Genomic DNA, 20,915 nt, shown 5'->3' with positions numbered 1-20,915 from the left:
AAGTGAGTCTGTGAGAGCGTCTCTGTATTTTAAATGGAAAGAGGTGCTGGTGTCTCTCTAGATGAAATTCTTGCCACTCAGTAGCCATCTTTGAAATGTCTCCAGGCAGTTATGTGGACTAACAAGTTCAGATTCCTGTGGGGGGGGTGGTTCTATTATATAAATACTTTTACAACAGTGGATGAGTATGTTACACATGGCCAGAGTCTGAAATCATGAGGTCAGTATATCTGTACATGTATTCCTCATGATTTGAAAGCACAGGCTTCGGCTCTCTGTTCAGTTTTTTTCTACTCTTGGCTCTACATAGTTTAAACTCCAGTGCATTTCCTAAATATGCTACAGACACTGCTCTGCTGCATTTTAGCTCAGCAGCACTTCCCACCCTTTTGTTTCTAAGAGGCAGGAAATCAGAAGAAACTCAGTCAAAGGGAGAATCTGCACAAAGGGAAAGGAGTTAAACAGGCAGTGAATTAATGGACTGGACTGATGCCTTGTTTAAAACAAATAAGAAATGTATGGGGCTAAGCTAAGCTAAGCTAAGCTAATTAGCAGCTAGCTGTACCTGCATATTTACTGTACATATTGCCCTGCCAAGAAAGCAAGCTTATTTTCTAAAACATCAAGTGAAGGTTTAAATGTTCTACATGGTTTTGTGGGAAAAATTATTTTCTATTAAGTTATTTCTCCTTTTGATCTAATAAAGAAATGCGAACAATAAAAATATCAAGGTGTCACAAAGGGCCTATATTAAACACTCCGTTACTTGTTTATCCAACATTGTTTGAGGGGGTTGTAGTTGACTTTTTTCTTATATTTCCTCAGGAGACTGCATGTCCTTTTATCATCACAGATAAGAACTAACACCACAGTTCATTTGACGATATAATCCAGATTCTCCAAGGTCTCTGTGATTTTCTAGAGTGTAGGATAGCGTAACTCAGGACGACAGGACATCTCTATGACGACTGTGCCAGTATCGTTTGTGTGTCCAAAAACGATATTAATTTGTCTGTGAGTCAGGGGTCTGACAGAATAAATGTTAAGGTCAAGAATAAACCTTCATGCTCAGCAGTTGCTCATCTTTTTTCATGTCTCTTTGGCACTGAATAACCTGCAGCAATTGAAACCTTGTAACCTCTACATGCCTAATAGATAGACATATATTAAACTCCCATTCCTGTCCACATTATGGGCTCTATGAGTGCTCAGTTTTAAATGCCCGGAATTCATTTGCTTAAATGACAAACCAACAAATATGTCCTCACTGGTATTAATATTACTGTTTGGACATTAGATCCTCAAAAGTACAAGAGCATATGCTCAAACGCTCACTCTTCCATCATCTCCTCATCACACTCAGAGGTCCTTGTTCCCTTCTTGCTCCGGTGTGTTTGCGTGTGCATGCATGCTGTGCAACTCTAGATGCTAAGTGTTCAAGCAAAAGGTCAACAGCCATAAAGTAAGAGAGAGAGCGACAGAGAATGGGGGGAGGGCTGATGAGGAGGAGCAGGAGAAGTGGGGTCTGAGGGTGTTTTGAGGAGAGATGGAGTGGTGACGAGGAGAAGGTAGGAGAGCCGGTGAGGACTGTCGCTGCAGAGTCATAACTGGAGTGGGTAATACTTGGCCAGCAGAGGTGTGGGGGACACCAGACAAACATGGAGAGCAAGAAAAGCAATTCAGATGAGAGGAAGCGAGGAGAGAATGGAGTCTGAGAGACTTAATGGTGGAAATGCCAAATGTATCAGTTTGGGAATAACTTGTCATCCCTCACTGAGCACTCTTACAGACTAATTTATGAAACTATGATAGGTTGTTCCACTCCACTGCCAAATATAATGCCATACAAACTGTGACGAGGAATACAAACCTACATTTTTAGGTGTGGTATGATATTTTATGGTGTATTTTAAGAGAAAGATAATTGCCGTGGTCGAAAGGAAATTTCAGCGGCGCTCTTGCTAATTCTGTCAGTGTCAAATAAGTGTGATTTTGACCACCTTCACTGTATGTGTGCTTTTTTCATGAGTTTCTTTCTACCTGCTTCCGTTCTCCTCCCACCTGTCTGCTAAGGATGCAGTACGGGCAGTACCAGACAACCGAAAGGATTTTGCTGGAAGCTAAATCCATGAAATTAAATGTACAAGGAAGATCATTTGGGTTACTGTTTGACATCCTTTTTTTCCAGCATCAAAATGAATCATCACAGGTACTTTCACAGCAAGGTGTTTATGCGAAAAATCCCCCACGTCGCCTTTTTTTAAAAAAGAAAAAGAAAACAAGAGATGTTTAAAAATGACTGACTCGTACTCACACTGACGTGAGGAGCTTGTGCGTGTCCATGTCTGGTCTCGTCACAGACTGACAGTTCAATTAGTTTGAGCTAAATGATGCATGACGTCTCCCTCATGGCCCTGGTAATCGTCAGTGTTCTGCTTTGAAGAGCTCATATTGTGCATGAGTAGATAGCTAAACCAATAGTGGCTAGTGCTAGTCAAAAGTAGAAATGTATGATTTGCTGATCCCCGTAGATGCCAGAGTGAGGCATGGGACCCTGTTGGCTTCAACTCTCAGAGCTCATCATAGATTTGCTGGTATTTTTCAGAGAAAACAGTTTTATTTCCCCGCCTCGCACCCCTCTCCTCTGTGCTTCCTCAAAGGAAAGTAGCAGCAAATGGCTTTGAACTATTTGGAGTTTTAATTAGGTATCCTTCATCAGGAGGGGGTGGAGTGTGGGCGACTGTGGAGGCGTGTGCATGCATGCATGTATGCACAGATGAGAAAAGTGTGAGTCTGCGCCGTACCTGTGTGATTGTGTTGGTTGCGCCGTATAATTGTGGATTTGTTTTTCTAAGCAGCCATTTTACGCGAGCGTTATCAAGCTCGTGTCAAGTGCTTTTTCTGGGTGTCGGCAATCAGCAGACAGAGGACAGACAGTGAAGATGTTTGAAGTCCTTAGAAGTTCCCTACCTTGATCTGCATGCAGCAGCCATCCTCTGACTGCCATCAGCACATAGTAACTTTTTGATTTAAGTCTTTGCTTTTGTTTGATGTTCCAAATGTGTCAGAGGAGGGGAGAAAAAAAACTGCAATGATTTATTTCATTTGCTTTGTTCTTCCTATCAGCAAAGGCACATTACCTTTTTAGATTCTTTTAAAGAAATAAAAAAAAAAAATTAAAACACTGCTCAAGTATAAGCCTGAATGAATGGAACCTCCTGATTGGTCAGAACACAGCTGAATGTTTTACTCAACACTTTACTGACAACACTCGCAAAAAACTAATTCATTTCCTTAATGGGCGTGTGTTAGTTGTTTTTATTTAACAGCATGTTGGTTTCCCGTCCTAGTAAACTATTTTATGAGTGGGAGGGGGGAATCCAGTATCCTCTCTCATACCCTTTGTTGTTTAAAAGGCCCATATGGATTGTGAATCGGCAGCAGCTTTCAAAGCATCATTAGTCATGCATAAAAGCCTGTGTTAGCGCTTTAATACTAGCCCTGGGCTCAGACTCACAAGATCTGCCTTAATTGCCCACCACTGCCACGTTCTGTGTTGGTGTGCACATGTGCCATGTGCGCAGGCATGCACGCATGTGTGCGTGACAGTTTGTCTTCTCTGCGTGTTTTCTAATTGTCCTTTGCTTTGCCGGACGCTAATAAGCACATAAAGAGAGTGAGTGTTCTAAGATGGGCATTATAAAAAGGATTCAGACACACCCCTCTTGCATGTTTTGAATAATGATCTCCTCTGTCTGTTTTCTTTTCTTTACCCTTGGCTGCCAATCTGCGTGTGTGTGTGTGTGTGTAGCGGTCCACCTGTTAGGTTTGACCTGGCATCTGCGTCACGGTGAGAGCCAGCTGTATGAGAATGGCCTGAGCTCAGCAGACCATCAACAAGAGGACCGCAGCAAAACCAGACCGACGAGCTCCGTCCACCTGCTGGACACGCTCAACCCTGAAAACACACACAGTGGTGACAGAGGTGAGCTGACACGCACACAGTGTACACTGTAATAACAGATGTTCTGCACTCAGCTACTGACAGGATCTGCCCGTTAGTAACAACAAAACAAATGTAATACAGCAGCTTGAAAAATTTGTATTAAATGTATTGACTAAAAGCATAAGTGATGACTTCGAGTGCTTCACTTCATTTTTCTTTATCTGTGCCTGGCTGTTTTCTTTTTCTTTCTATCGACATTTTTGCAAGCAAAAAGGCAAGGAAAGCATTTTTGACTATTTCATTAAGCATGCCCAATAAGAGCGTATTTTGACAAATCGGAATTATTTTCTGGGCCTTCATATTTCAGGTTTCCATGGAAAACCACCCCTTCAGAGTTGCTCTGGACTTACCTTCATGTCAGTCTTTAACCAGACTTATGCGATGTTAGTCAGCTGGGACTTTTCATTTTGACAATGTTTTTAAAAATTGTCTGCGTTGTAGCTTCGAAGTTCTGCGGACTTTTGCAGAGAGTTCCTCATCTTTGCTTTAGGTTGTCAGCTCAAGGCTACAAGCCTTTACATGTGTAACACACCCGACTCATCAAATGGATTATGAATAATGTACATGCCAAATTTTGAGACAGGAGAGGAATGTGTTAAAAAATTATGGACATGAAGTTGTCTTTGGATAACTGTTGAATCTTTGCCTAAATCCTGGAGAGCGCTCTTGACGGGCTGCAGAGACATAAATGAGTTTTTCTTCTTCATGCAGACTTCTTCATGCTGTTTGCCATTTTTTTACTTTTGCTGGGTGCACCTGGTTTTCTGGAAGGAGGCCAGCTGTTGGTTTTGATGGTACCTGTGATAGTGCTCTGATAGATTTGTGCTTTTGTGCGAGTCCTGGTATTATGTCCTTCATTTGCATGGCTCCACTCTACTCCTCATATTATCACCTCTGCACAAAGGCAACTTTCAGTCAACTTTCAGCCACATGGCAGCTCTTTTAGGCATGAATTATTGATCAAAAAAATGAGACACATCTGCCCACTTAGTGTCTCGGTTACTTTTGGACCACGGCAAATTGTGCACCATAGCTTAAGAGGATTCTAGTTGTTTCTCTTTAATGATGCTGTGAACCACAGCTGAGACTTCAATTTAGGATCCATTAACTTCTGCAAACTAAACATATTGAACAATGACATGTAATGTTTTAATCACACTTTTACAAACACCATACACATAAGCCAAAGATTAAGCCTGTCGTGTTGTGTTGCTGCAGAGGCTAAAACGAGTACAAAGAGTTGCTGAAGAGCGAAAACTGAAGATGCACCAAACACATACACCAAACACATGCGCTTATATTCAGATCTTCAGGTACAGGTCTACAAATTTCAATCAGCTTCTAGTGCGTTAAGTCCCTGGCTTCGTAAATAACACTCTTCCCACAACTAATGATCCAATACAATAGAGAGACATTAGTCCAGAGATAAGCCTGACTCTGATTACTCATTTTTTAGAAAGGCTAGGAAACTGGTTAATCGCGTTTTCTTTTTCCTGCTACGTGACTGGAATTGCTTTTCTCCACTCTGCCTTCTCCCAACTAGCCAGAGGAATTACTAACACCAGTTTAACCCCACGATATGGGACATTAATTGTGAGCGTCTCAGGTCATGAAGTCAGACAGGACAGAGCAACCTTCATGGTTGGTGTGATTCTGATGGATATTACATCGGAGGCTGTCGGAGCCCACGTTCAGCGCTTACACAGAAAACGTGCGAAGCAAAACTGCAACTCGCTGCAATTTAGGCAACCTGGGACATCCCTGAAGCAACTATTCTTGATGAATCCTCACATTCGGAGGATTAACGCTCTCATCAGTATCTAAATCCTCCAATAGAGCACGCAGGGGTCGTGGAATTCACTTCTGAGTGTTGCGTCACAACAATCTATTGTTTCAGCTCTTATTGCTTTATATGCGCCGTGAAAGCTGGGAAATCAAAATGGGCAAAGCTAAGCTGTTGATGCAGGGGGCTCAGATTAATAAAATTGGCACGGTGGAGGTGGTCCCCAGGCAGAGGAGGGCCAGGGAGATTAGAGATTAGGCTGTAATCCAGTGTGGCAGATTATCACGCTCATCCTGCTGCACCCATCACCTCTCACACCAAGAGACCACACAATCCCCTAGATTACACCGCGAACGATGGCGAGGGAAGGAATGGAAAGGATAGAGAGATAAGGGGGCAAGGGACGGATACACGACGAAGCTAAAAAAGAATTGCTGTCATTAAAGTAGCAAATTCCTTAAACATCTTAGAAGAAGCTTTCACGACTTGTCTGCAAACCACCAAAAAAAAGAAACCCAAAGAACAACAAGATGCAAAATGTTCAGTTTTTTTTAATTCGGAATAAATTGTCTTAGCCTAACACGCTGCTATAAACACAAGGAACACAAGTAACAGTGGGAGCATGAAGATAGCTGAGGCGGCTGATTGGAGGATAGTCATCAGTTTCTGCTTGTTTTGATATAAACTGATGACACAGTAGGGAGAGATGAAACGAGCTTGGCGGAATGATTGGAAGGTAGTAATCTTCTTGTATTGTCGTTCATGTATTTTTAGTGTTGTTGTTTTTCTGTCAACTTCAATGCCATAAAGATGATTTGTTGGCTCCACTCCGAAATCAGAATCCGGAGCCGCAAGACTTCTAATCCACCTTATGAGGCGGCCCGCGCCACCGTGCTTGATGCTAATTGACATGTTGTGTCATGCGCGTATGGCTAGCGTCTCGTCAAGCCGCGCGTGCTGCTTTATATTCTTCACGCTATCTCTCCTGCAGTTTCCAGAGATCACCAGCAGCCCCTCTAAGCCGACCACACATAAAAGCTTCTCTAATTAGTATTACAGTAATTGCCACTCGCCCCATGATACCCAACCTCGCGCTGATGTGCATGCATGAATGTGTGCTCACAAACACACCGCCTTTCCCTTATCTCTTCTCTGTTTTTATATCAAACAAGCGAGGGTAAGGGCATTTAGAGATGGCCATCTCACACACACACACACACACACACACACACACACACACACACACACACACACACACACACACACACACACACACACACACATTAATGGAAACTCTTCTGGCATACATGAAAGCAGATGTGCCCAGAACAGAATTTTTTTGTCGGTGGAATCCCTTCCTTAATGAAGTACATCAGAGTTTGAGAGTAATATTTCGCTCAATGTGCAACGTCGGATGTATTAACGACATGAAATGATACAAAGTGACATACAGTAGAGCGGCGCGTTGCCTCATTATAATGTGGAGATGATGAAATGTGGAGCTTGTGGAATGCCATCTGAGCCTATGTGATGATTGTATAAACTCCTGAGTTAGTGCCGAATTGTTTTCACTCTGCCTGATGGTGTGGTTGGAAAATTGTGTGTAGATGGATGAAATGTGACAGAGACAGAGAGAAGGGCTCTTAAAGAGCACATCAATATTCTAGACTGCGTGCAGAGAGAGTGGAGGGAAGTGAGGCCGAGCAGTCCGCATGTGTCCACAAGAGTAAGAAAGTGTGTTGATGTTGCGCGCGGGTGCGAGCAGAGCGAATGTGTGTGGCGCAGAGGTGAGCGCGTGCGCGTGTGTGCAAATGCTTATGGACTGGTCCCTGTTACACTGGTCTCATTGATTTTCTCACGCTGGGATACAGTCTCAGGATGTAACACATGCGCACACGCCCGCGTTCACACAGACACACACGCAGAGAGAGTATGGATCACTTAGTGAACCCCCTGCTTGAGCGCCTCAAGTTGAGAAAGCCTAACAGCAGCGGCATGTCTGTCTGTTAGGCGGCCGGCATTCAAAACATCTCATCCAGAAATATCGGAGGAAATGAAACATAATTTCAAACTACAGCCAGTGTTTACAGTATACATGTCACGTTTTGTCAAGAGCAGGAACTTTTGACATTTGAGTAGTATGTGCCACAGGCTCTGACATCAATTGTAAAATAAACAATAAAATAAACTCAAAACTGGTCAAAAGGTGGTCAAACAAGAACTTTATTCAACTGTTTCCATTTGATACTGGTGCACTGTACAAAAGTATTGAGCCACCCATCAAGTCATTATATTTTGATTTTTAAATTTTTGTTTGCTATTGCTCAAGGCGTCTAGAGGAATAGTTCTCCATGCTTTGTGAAGGTCCTTTAAAGCTTTTCTTTGGACATTGGCTGCTTTTTTACTTATTTTCAGTTCAGTTTTGTTTGTTAAGCTACTTTGTTACTGGCAGCCTGTTGCAAAAACAACACATTTCCTTATTTTTCTATGAAAACTGACAGAATAAAAAAGTTTGGCATACAATAGTGTGCAGTGTGCCCTTAAAAATGAGGAAACTTGGCAACTGGAGGACAAACGAATAAAAGAAATGATAGTGTAAAAAAAACATCTGTAGCAGATGAACGGTATGTGAAATCGATATCCTAAAGAAATAGAAAAAATCCAGCAAAGACCTAATACAGGACCTGAGAGATCTGGCACTTCAGTTAATACTACTGTTCACTAAAGCCTCATCAGAAATGGTCTCAGTAGAAGGGTGGCTGTCAAGAAGCCTTTCTTCAGGATGAGAAACAGAGAGAAGTATGCCGAATTACACAGGAACTGGACTGAATCAGTGCCAACAGGTCTGATGGAGTCATGAATCCAGAGTAGTTTTGGTTTAAATAATCATCAGTATGGAGGAGGTCAGATGTCATGTGGTGGAGGCTCTGTCATGGTTTGGGGCTGTGTTTTAGCCAGTGGTGTTGGGGATATTTAAAAATTGATGGAATTGTGAATGTCGAAAAAGTACTGTCGCCATGATACAGCATGCGGTACAGTGGAAAGTTTTATTTTTCAGTGTGACGCCAAAAACACTGCCAATGCAGCAAAAGCATACCTGGATAGATAAACACAATCAGTCATGGATTGGCCTCCCCAGAGCTCAGACTCATTATTAAAGCAGTGTGGGATCATCTTTGTAGAGAACAAAATGCAGCCAACATCCAAAGAAGAGCTTTGAATGTCCTTCAAGAAGCCTGAAGAACTATTCCTTAAGACTGCTTAAAGAAATAACAAGAAAGCTGCCTAAGAGAGTTTATTATGAATTAAGCAATCTCTGTATGTATGCACCTATTTCCCACCATCCCAGCAAAATATAAAGAAATTAGGGGTGGCTTGAGACTTTTGCACAGTCCTGTTAATGCAGTTATTAATGCGTTTAATTAGCAGCTTCCTTGCAGATTAAAATTACATTACATGCCACATGCCACAGTGAATTGTTAAACCAACCAACAATATCATATTCCTGACTCAGAATGTGCCTTTGGGGAACGGCTCCTCACACAAACATGATGAGTCTGCTTTCACTGAAGTGAATGAGTCTTGTAGCTTAGTTGACAGAAACATGAGTATTTTCCTGTTGTTTCTGACCACATTTTGATTATGCTTGTCAGTTAAATCCCTAACAACAATACTGGTTTAAAAATAGATCATTTGAGCACAGTGCTGGAGTTTTGTTTCTTTTTTTCTTTGGCTTTTGTTGGAACAAACCTTCGAGTTCCTCTGCGCAGGAAAAACTGGGAAGATACAATTTTTGAAAAGCAGTTAAAGTAGCTTTGCCTTGATTTGTTCCTACATTCAAACACTATTTACATATGCATCAGCATTAACAATCTAATAGCATAGCATGACATAAGCACATTTGTTAAGGACATACATATTTTTATTAAGCAGGTAAAAATATCTCTTCACATATCTTTATTAGTAGTTTATTAGTAAAATTTTGGAAAACATATTAGATACAAATATTTCATAAAAATGACAAAGTGATGTACCAAATTGTAAAAAACACTACAGAGAAGGAAGCCTGTTTTGTTACACAAAGTTGCATCGACCTTGTGCTCTACTTTTTTGGACATAAATATCCAAGAGGGGTAATTTAAGATACTTACAAGTAATTTTCAAAATGCATCACAGTAGTTAAGCCTCTAGACCTGCGCCCAGACTACACAGGTAAAGCTTGAAGAAAAATAATCTGTAGGTACTTTATCCACGTTCCAATTGACACAACACATATTACATGTGTAACAATGCATGTGTCTTGCAGTGGATGCGTTTGCTAAGGGCCAGATGTGTCTGTCACACACGTAGCCTGGGGTCTGATGGTAGAAGGTGAGGAAGAGAGAGTAATGGAAGGGCCTAAGGCCAAGAGCATTATCTTCTCCTGACTCTGACTGACACTCATTAGGCTGCACAGTGGAGAGAGGCGGCTGAAAGCTTATTAAGCCACCTGCTCAAAAGGCCCTTAATTGAATCCAAGTAATTATAGAGACCTTGCCCATTGTGATATTTTTATTCATCCTGCGGCAAACTCAATCTCTCTTGCATTTGGAACGCTATTAATGTTGTCTGCACCAATATGTGTGAGATTCAGACACAGACCTACGCATCAGTATTGACGTGCGCACACACACACACACACAATTCCAGTCCCCTCAGACATGTCCCGTCACCAAGACCCTGGCTGCACTTTTTAGTCTGTTCTCTGCTTCATTAGAATCTGAGGGATAATAAAATTAATTGCAAAGACAGTTTAGTTCCTTTGAAAATAGATTACAGGTGTAATTGTTTTACCTGAATAACCCGTAGGCAAGAGAAATTAATTAGACCTTGTGTCCCAAGTCCTAATGTAGTTCCGTTCCTTCATTGGCCTGGTGCACCCACACGCACACACTCAGAGACACACAGCACATTCAGATGGATGGGCAGGCAAACTCACACTAACTTTTGGAAGCACGTGCTTTGCAAAGACGGGGGTGAAGGAGGACAATGTGGAGGTGTTAGCGAGTCATTAGAAATGGGAAAGGTTAAGAGTTCAATTGTAAAGCCGTCCTGATCCAGATGTCCTGCGGCCTGGGAACATTTTCAAGGGCTAATTTAGCAGAAAATATTGCATTGTGTACATGTGTTTGCATATTGTGTGCGACTAGTGTCAGTGGGGGCATTAGAAGCACGATGTGTACAACCAGTATAATTGGCTGAGGCAGCATCATCATTATTATAATGCTCCCTATGTTGGTTATGTCAGACTGACCCACTACCAATTCATCATTCCCATCAAGGCCATGTTGATGGTAGACATGAATGAGCAATGCAACGCTTTTATCTGCCCTTTAAACAGGCTCAACATTTTCAAATATTCCAATTTTTTTTCTTCCCCTGCCAACTAATGATAAAAGGAGGCTTATGCGATGCTGTTGTATTTTTACTCTTATTCCAAGCCGCCGATAGCAAGTGTGAATTTCAAGCTGCTTTTCTGTTATTAAAGCCACGAGATAGCAAGGTGCGAAGGAATTTTTGCCTCCCAGTTTGCATATCATCTTGTTTAAGCTTGTATTCTTTATGTCTGCCAGATAGGAATAAACACAGATTTGCTGTTTTGAAAGATCTTTTCAAAGAGTGGGCTCAGGTTTTGTGCTGAGACACATGGCTGGAACACACTGATTGACAGAAGTAATCTGAGCGGCTCTAGGAGCCCCCGGTCACCATGTGAGCCGTCTGGTTTTTGTGGGACTCCCAAAAATGCCTCGATCCTCTCCCCTGGTTTTACTGGAGCTGCAGTATTATTCTCTACGTGCTGAGACAGACGGAGAGAGAGGGAGGGAGGGAGAGAGAGATGCAAGGAGGGTTTTTTTTCTTCTTTCTTGCATCAGCAGTTGTAACTCGACACAGCCAACTCGTCAATGAGCATGGTCCTCTCATATGTGCTCCCCCATCCCTCCCTTTTACATCTCCCCCGCTTCCCCCATCTCCCTACCACCCTTCCTTGTGGCTGACCTGAGTGCCGCTTTCTGTCCCCTTGTTGCATCACACTTGGAGAAGCACTGTACAGTAATTAGCGTCAGTCCTGCTCATCTGCCCGCCAGCCTGCCAGTCAGCCTGCTTGTGCGCCTGCCTGCCAGTGTTCCGCCAACTGCCATGCCCTATTCATGTCCTATTCATCTAGTGCTGAATAAAAGACTGCTTTCCTCGGGACATCCATCCCTCTGCTGGCCTTTATATTTTTGTGGCGAGGCGCAGAAGTGAGGATTAGCATTAAAAGGAATAGACTGCTGAGGTAGACTCGGCAGGAATGCATGAATGCATACTTTAGTTCGGCCAAGCTGCTTTTGTTCGGTTTGGTAGAGATTTTAGTGCGGGAACAATTTATGCCTCATACAGACACCTGTCTGTGAGTGTGTGTGTGGGTTGGTTTTTTTTTTGCTTTTGCTTTTACTTTCATTCAAAAATCTTTTTGAACTGTTTTTGTTCTCGTCCCAATCTCATCGTTTTGTCCCTTTTTTCCCTCTCGTCGCACTAGTTAAGCGCGTTACCGAATTAATCACTTTATTATTTCTTTTCAAGTGTTGCCTAAATGAGATAGAAGGGTAGAAAGAGATGATGTATGATCTTTTGGCATTCATTTGCACAATTTTTAAAATTCACTGAAATTCAAGTATTCACTGTGTGTGATTTGACGAGTGAGCTGCGAATGTCTTTTAGTCTTGGCTCTAAGATATTTGTCTCGCGTTAAGGTTCAAAGCTGACCCTTTCCACAATCTCGCTGCTACAGATGGCCTGCCAAAGTGTTGGCATCGTCACGTCCACTAACCAACCAGATAGGAATGCAGTATTAGATAACACACACTGATCAACTTTGACACTGGCACACTGGCACAAATTGTAAAGGAGAAAAAAAAAACACCAAAAGAAATGGAATGAATGGAGGTAAAATGTGGAAAATGAAGTGTTTGGAATTCCAGCAATGAAGAAAATCGTTCATTGTGGCCTAAGATTCTGTAAGTTTCATCAATTGTGCGGTCCGCATAACTCAACTTGATGTCGTACCTAAGTTTATTTGATCTATGTTGGCTTGAGATTGCTGAAATCTCCCAGTCTGCAGGTGCCACAGCTATACTAGAGATGCATGCACAGTAGTGCTTTGAGCAAGAAATTCATTGCTTAGGCATTTTCAACATACTGCAAACTTGTTGTCTTTGCTTTATAGAAAAGGGAAACGACTTGTCCAGGTAGTACCTGTCACCCTGTGATGACCCTTAGTAGGAGATGGATGGACGGATGGACGGATGGATGCACCTTTTGTCTAACATTTGTGTGCAGATATCCGGCTGTGTAGTTGGAGCAGGGTAGCATGTTTGCTGATTAACCCAAGGCGAACTGACCTGGTGACGAGAGTAGAGAAGAAAAGTTGATGTGACATTTCAAGCAAAACCACAAATGTCAGCTTCATGGCGTGATAAGCTGGAAAGACAAAACGATCATCAGACCCAGAATTTTTCTCCGATCGTCATGAATATCTGTGTAAAACTTAACAGCTGTAGGTACTGAGAGGTCTGCAATAAAGAGCTGGAATGACCAACGGACTAATAAATATTCCCATCGCTTTAGCTTCTGCTAGCATAGCAAGATGAGTACCTCACATTCCTGCACTCTCCGCCTCCCTCGCTCTGACAGTACGTGTGATATATGTCGGCTGGCCTGCAGGCATGTATGGTGTCGCCATAATGGAGTGGTAAAGCAGCAGGCATTATGGATTGAGAGCGAGCCGGCTCGTCCATGAATCTGCCCCTAACTGTTCTTCTGCCTTTGTGGCCGTAACGATCGGCTGGCTTCCCTCTGTCACCATATTTCCTCCATCTTAGTTTAGAAGCAGAGATATATCTCTACATAAAGGCTGACACACAGAGGGCTGGAGAGCCTTGCCTGCTCCCCAACACAAAAGACTCGGGCCTGGTGGTTGATAAAGGCTTATGGAGAGAAGAGGAGCTGATGGCCAGGGGACTGTTGGAAAGACCTATTCTCTTCACAGACAAAGACACACTCTCACTCAAGACACTATCTGTGTGACGCTGTTTGTGAATGCGTGCATGTGCCCTCCTCACTTTTTCTCATCCTTCGCTCTCTCTCGTTCTCTCTCTTCTTTCACACTAACACACACACACAGACTTTCTTTCTTGTTAGAAGATGCTAATATAGCACACGACAAAGCCCCAGTAGACAGCTCTCAGACAAAACACTTCCTTTTTAAAGCAGTTCATCTTTATGCAGAGTCTATCCAAAGGCCTGCCAAAGCATGGTCTCTTGAAAAGCAGGATTTTCACCACCGCTCAGTCATTCCTGACATCTATTCAGTCTCGCTTCATTAGTGCAGCGGCTGATCACGCTGATGTTTGAGGACATCAGGTTGGTTATTAATTGCTCCCTCTGATACTGAATACGACAGCCTGTCCGCCTTGATAAATCTGCAGCGTGTGTCTTTAGCAGCCTCACCTGTGCGATTTTTTTTATTTTTTGCCTACAGAAAAGTGGGTGCGAGGCCGGGCCATCGACCGTGGCGAGGTCGACATCGGGACTCAGCAGAGCCAGGCAATCCCGCCGGGACTTTTTTGGAGGTTTCATATAACTGTGCACCATCCGACCTACATCAAGTTCAATCTTTCTCTTTCACACAACGCACTGCTGGGGGTCTATGGGCGCAGGAACATACCGCCTACACACACTCAGGTAAAGAAGGCCCCATGTCGTAGCGTGCTGTTCACCAGATGGGCATGTTTGCTTCAGCTGCTACAGATCCCATCCTCGCTAATGCACCTATTTCTCTCCACTTTGTCCTTGCATCTACACTGAGGTAATATTCAGCGGTGGGGAGTGTTAAGCACTTATTTGAACACGATTACATTATATTCTTTGATCCAGAACTCCTGATACTCCAGGATGCTCTAGACACACACGACACACAATGCTTTTTTTTATATTTAAACATGAGAAATTATTTTAGTTTGAAAGTCTTTTTAAAAACTTCTATTGTGATACACTGGCTGTCTTTTTTGTGCATTTCCTCTAAAACCTCATCTCTTTATTTATCAACATCTTTGTTCTTCCCAATCTCAAACTTTGTCAGTGTGCTCATTCAGCCAGACAGAGCATTACAGCAAGCACATTTTCATCCAATCTGACAGCTGGAATAGGTTTTGTTTTGTTTTTTTGGATTCGCTGTTACTTTGTCTCCATTTTGATGTCTCTGGATTTCTTGTCCTAAAAGAGGTGGAAGTTGCATTTTGTTCTTTTCAGTACAAACGCCGATTTGTGTGGAGACAGATGTCCATAAACTGCTTTTATTCATGTTTTGTGAGGCAAATGTGTTAGAACAAACAAAAACAGTTAAATCGATAACTGACTGCAGCAGAGCATGAATTTGCTGTCTGCCTGTTTAACAGGTAGCATTCATGAACCATGAACCAAAAAAAATCACTGCTTTAAACTTGTTCTGACAACACAAAGAGAAAAAAATGTAAATCAGATCAATTAAATTGTGAGTTCAGCTGTATTGAAACACAGTGTTAGAGTTGCTGATGGAAAACTGATGTTTTTTTCTTCTCTAGACTCGTGCGTGTTTTTCTCATACTGAATATGATGCTAATTTTCCAGCTAAGAAAACAAACAAAACATGAGGACAAAGCAATTCTCCTCACATGGACACGTGTCTTTCTAAAACGGCGCACAGGCACCCTAAAAAGTACGGATGCACTCGGTTTTTCGTGAAGAAAACGCTGATGTTAGCGTCTCGTATCGTGCAAAGTGTAGAACAGCATTGTGCCATTCAAGACGCACAGATACAGACAAAAATACAACACACACTGAGTCATCTGCTTTTTAACATCAGTGCGCCCCTGCTCTCGCCTGCATGAAGAGGTCTAATTAGCTGTTTTTGACACTAGTGTGACACACAGCCCTCAGGGGAAATAAGACTCAGCGAGTGCTTGCTAGTTCAAGGAGGTTTGAGGATGGATAGGAGGGGAGGGAGAGAGAGGAGATGAGAGTGGTGGGGGAAGTTAAAGAGGGAGAGAAAGAAGCACGAAAAGGTTAAGACAGATGAAATAATAGTCTGCTCCACTGAAAACCTGGGTGGTAAAGTGTGCCCATGCTATTAGCAGCATGTCAAGTTTTAGAGCCAGCTGCTGTGGAACACGTCTGGTAGAAAAGGGAGATGCGGCTGAAAAAAAGCATTCCTCCTTTCCTTTGGCCTCTGGATTCACATTTGATATGTGCATCATGAATTCTACTCCCCAATTTCTTGTATCCACCCAGTTTTCTAATAGCATTCACGCAGCTAGCCCAACAACAGCCACACGCCACTGCACAAGGTTTGCCTCGCTCATTTCTGTTGCCTTTATGTAGCTTTTGCGAATTCCCATGTTGTTTTTGTTGCTGTTGTTTCCTTCAGACTGGTTGATAATGCTGTTTCCTGGTTGTGTTGTATTCAGTTTGACTTTGTAAAACTGCTGGATGGGAAGGCCCTGCCCAGGTCCTTGACTGATCCCGTCTCAGCTGCCAAAGCTCCCAAAGGCCTGCTACTGAGCGGCCTCCAAGAAACAGGCTTCATCGAGTACATGGACCCCGGCACCTGGCACCTGGCTCTCTACAACGACGGCCGCAACCTGGAGCAGGTGTTACTCCACAGCACTCCCATAGGTGAGGAGGATTAGCTTTTTTTCTTCTGTATTTGTCTTGCTTTACATGTGTTCCTCTGATAACGTCTCAGGGCTACTTCACTCTCTCGTTCTGTCTTCCTTTTTATCTGCGGATATGCAGACATGTAAGGACATGGTCAAGAGTGGTGTGAAACTCATTGACATTTGAAGGGAACTTTTCCTATTATGCGAGTGAGTTTGGCATGGCAGAGACAGCCGTTAGAAAGGGGAGGACAGCTCCTGTAGTAATGACAGGGCTTGCTAACTGCAGCTCATTGCTATGACACACACGGATGGCAGTGTAAATTGAAGGATGTGAATAATGCAAGAGTATGTGGCTGAATATAGACAAGTGGATAATTACCAGGGCAGTTTCTTCACTCCCACTTTGCCCAGTAGTCCTTAAGAGAATACAGTGTTGAAATAACCAAAAAAAAAAAGTGTTGGGAAATGTAGTAGCACAGTAATGCCATGGAGCAACTTGGTAATTTCCATGTTAATACACTCACACGCATATCGTGAGCGAGCCTCCATGAAAAAAAAGTCTATATTTTGGGATGTTTTTCCTCGCGCGTCTCTTATGACGAGGTTTTCCTATTATTCAGGAAATGATCAGGAACATTATGCGTGGCTGACGTGATGCTTTTAGGCTAAATATGTATCAACAACCCCTTCAAAACCCAAGTTGCAAGCCAATCAGTAAACAGCTCCACAGAGGCAAAACATTGTACTGAAGACATCTTTCATCGTCATATTGACAGAGTCTTTTTTACAATGACTGACAGCGTGCGACAGCTAAACACAGATTTTATTTCAGAGCTGTCAAACATTTGTTGACACGTGTGCTGTCTGTAAAGTCTGGAATAGACCAGACTTTCTGTTTTTTTCCCCAGTCACATATTTCGTGATAAACAGGAACCAGGAAGAATTTTTGTTGCCTCTCTTTAGTAATCAAAAACAAACAGAGGAACAACAGATGGCCTTAGTCTACCGGCCTTTAGTTTGCCGAGGTTGTTCAAAACAATTAATCGAGCGATACAGCTTGAAAGGCAAAAATAATATTAATGGATTGGGGTCAAAGATCATTTTACTGCCTATTTACACATCTGAAAGAAGTTACGGCGGGACACCGCTTACTTTCAGAGGCAGAAGATGAAAGCCGCCCAGCCACTGTGCGGTAAATCCTAATAAGGGACACAATATAGTGTAGACCGAGAATTGAACCTTGATGATGAGGAGAGGAGGGAGAATTGAGATGATCTCTGTCGGGAAACTGAGCTTTTCCGCAGCCAGTAGTAACTGGATACATCGAAGAAACGAGAGAGAATAAATAAGCGAAAAGCGACCGTGAAAATAAATAAATAAAGTAAGATGAAATCAATAGAGTGTGGAGTATGACAAGAAGTAAAAATATGAGCACAAAGATGATAGGACAATACCTGAAATGGGGCTGATTGCGGTTTTTGAAAAAAAAAATTGCTTGTTGCTTTGGGATGTAAAACATGATTGCAAGAGTAATGAGGTGTGGGGCTACCTGAGAGAGAGAAAACCCTGTCATGGATGTTCACAGTAGTCATTATCTTGGGGGGGAAACAAAAGATGAAAAGAAGAAAGAATCAAGTTGGGTTCGATCGTTTAAAATCACATGTGTTGTCAGCGGATAACTGACCTTTGTCGTTCGGAAGATATTTTGTTCTGTCATCCTTTCACGGGCCATCTCACACGCACACACACGAGCAGAACACAGTCATATCGTACTTGCTTGCAGCTAAAAATTGTCTGCATAAATTCTGATATAGATTCTGTAATGCATGTCGATGTGTGCGTACAGTATCTTGGTGATTCTATGGTATATAAATGGATGTCATAAATAAAGACTGAAAAGGTACACGCTGATTTCAAAATAGAGGCCATTATAAGAGTCAGATTGCATTTTCAAACATATTCTCTGCTGTAAAAAATGCCGGCAGATGCGGATAAAGCTCCTTTTTTCCTGTTCCGCTGATACCGACGTTTACATGTAGGCCACTTTGCCAGCACCGTCTTCTTTTTAAATCTGCTTAGGGAGAGAGTGCTGCTCCCTGCAGGGCTGTTAATTATACATAATTGCTTATTCACCTGCCATCACACGTGTGCTTGAATATTACCTCTTTAAAACAATGGCCATAAGAAAAAGGAAAAAAATCTGGGAAAGTTTCCTTCATAACTTTTAATAAAAAAGAGGATAAACAAAACTGGTGGTTGGCTAGAGGCTGGATACTTCTAGTTAGCTGAGCAGCCATTTCATCTTTTTTTTTTTTCATAAATTCATAAAGCCCAAGGGTCATAAAGCATGGCTGAATCTTTACGGGCTCATAAAGTACAATTGGAATGCTTATTTGACCAATCAGATCACTTGGCTGGAAGCACCCATTTTATAATAGCATTTAACTTCAATAACTTATGGCATGAGTGATTTCTAACTGGCCAGGGTTTAGTCAGTGGAAAGAAGAGAGTGGGCGTCTCATGAATGCCCGCACACGTGCACACTCACACACATACACGCTGTAACAAATAGAGGCATAGCTTTCTTATGCATTACCTCTTAATTGCCCGGAGAGTTTTATGTTTGAGACATTGACCTGAAAAGATACAGAGCTTATATCACTGCTGCAACCCTGCAGCCTTGTGAGAGATCTGACGGATCGCTCGCCTGCGCCCGATTCAAAAGCAACTCGGTGACCTTGCAGATGAGTTTTTGTTCATTACATGTGTCAGGTGCCACAGTCAATATTGGAATTTGTGCATAGGAGGCTCTTTTTTTTCTTCCCCCGAGCGTGAGAAAGAGAAACATTTGTGATTTCTCCCGACTGTGTGGGAGAGAAGATGATTGCCACTCCTTCTCTCCATCAGTGTGACGATGACAGGTGATGGAGGTGAAAATGACTTTGGTTTCTGTAGTGATGCGCTGCTGTGGAGGATAACGCTGCGCTGCCGGCTACTGGCAGGGCCTGTCTCATTAGCATGTGTCACACGCGCCTCAAGGCGGGTGTCACATAATAACTTTGTGTGCATGTGTTTGTAAGCGTGTGTGTGCGTGAGCCGTGCCACTGAAGGATTTGTCATCCATGCTCCCTGAGCAGAGCGAGCCAGGGGACTGCAGCGGTTTGACTCTGGAGTCGATCCCTGTTCAGAGGAGAGCGAGCAGGACGGCGCAGGGTCAAATAAAGGATGACATCCTCGACACTCATTTTAATTACTTTATCTAGCTTAGATGGAGCTCGCCTGCCACGAGACAACCGGCAGCATGGTTCAAATCCCCAGCTCTGCCAGCTGCTGATTCTTCTTCACCAGAAACTTGTGTCTTGAGCAGAGCTGAGAGCGAGGCTCCTGTAATGCTCTAAAATCATGAAAGCGCCTATCTGCTCGGGCCCGGAGAATGAGCTCTGACATGATGGACGTATCAATAAGAGAAAAAGGGAGAAGAGTAAAAAAGAAGTTCTTCCTTTTGAAGTCTGATTGAGGATTACGATGAAATGCACATAGCCTACAGAGGGATAGGATGAAACGCACACATCCAGATGAGACAATGCTCTAGTAGAAACAAGCATCACATTGATCTTTTGCAATGCCCAGAGTGCATCTACTGTAGCGACGCGCCATTGTATATTCTCCACTTACTCGTGCACTCACAATGTCAGATTTTATGTTGTTCCAGTCTCGTTCCAAACTGCGGCCCGTGTAAACAGTTTGTTGATTAAGCCTTGATGTGTGTAAATTTGCGTACCGCGTGTTTCCAACCTGTAATGCAGTATAATGTGCTTAGTGCTACTGAGTGTAAGTGAGTGCTTGGCCGTTCCCCAGAGAGTGATAGCAGCTGGATCAGACTAATCTAATATAGCCCCTGTGTCTGGGGAGCCATCCATTGCTTATCAGATCTCTCATTCAATAACAGTGAGCCATGTCAGCTTATGGAGTTACATGCAGAATATTTTCAAGTTCTTGTATTATTTTCTGGCTTTTATGTTCTGATGTGTGTGTTTGTTTGTGTGCGTGGGTATGCAGACTCAATGGACGGCTGCTCCACAGACTGTAACGGAAATGGAGAGTGTGTCGCTGGACACTGCCACTGCTTTGCTGGATTCTTGGGTCCTGACTGTGCCAAAGGTAAGAAATATCTATCTGTCTGTCTGTCTGTCTGTCTGTCTGTCTGTCTGTCTGTCTGTCTGTCTGTCTGTCTGTCTGTCTGTCTGTCTGTCTAACTTCAGTAAAAGAGCAAGTTTAAAAGAAATGCGTCTTTCATATTTTCCAGCCTCCCAACACAGTCTGGAGGGACTTTTTGTAGCCCTGAGCCTGTTCACTTCTGCTGAAAATGTTTCTAAAAGTTGTCACAAATGTGTAATTCACTTATATATAT

The 20,915-nt window shown here is 42.8% G+C and overlaps 1 protein-coding gene across 1 annotated transcript in view; it reads left to right on the top strand.

The window, feature by feature from the left end:
- Positions 1-20,915, top strand: part of tenm1 (teneurin transmembrane protein 1) — a 191,533-nt gene that overhangs the window by 87,083 nt on the left and 83,535 nt on the right. Inside the window, exons 6-9 of the mRNA XM_005719538.1 lie at positions 3,812-3,985; positions 14,350-14,552; positions 16,313-16,520; positions 20,564-20,665. Of these exons, the coding sequence (XP_005719595.1) occupies positions 3,812-3,985; positions 14,350-14,552; positions 16,313-16,520; positions 20,564-20,665 (687 nt within the window). The remainder of the gene's footprint in view (positions 1-3,811; positions 3,986-14,349; positions 14,553-16,312; positions 16,521-20,563; positions 20,666-20,915) is intronic.

The sequence above is a fragment of the Pundamilia nyererei genome, unplaced genomic scaffold, assembly GCF_000239375.1.
Source record: "Pundamilia nyererei isolate P.nyererei 1_Seehausen unplaced genomic scaffold, PunNye1.0 scaffold00001, whole genome shotgun sequence".
In the NCBI taxonomy this organism is placed as follows: Eukaryota; Metazoa; Chordata; class Actinopteri; order Cichliformes; family Cichlidae; genus Pundamilia; species Pundamilia nyererei.
The sequence above is the reverse complement of the archived record's forward strand: the minus strand, read 5'-3'. Positions and strand labels throughout refer to the sequence as shown.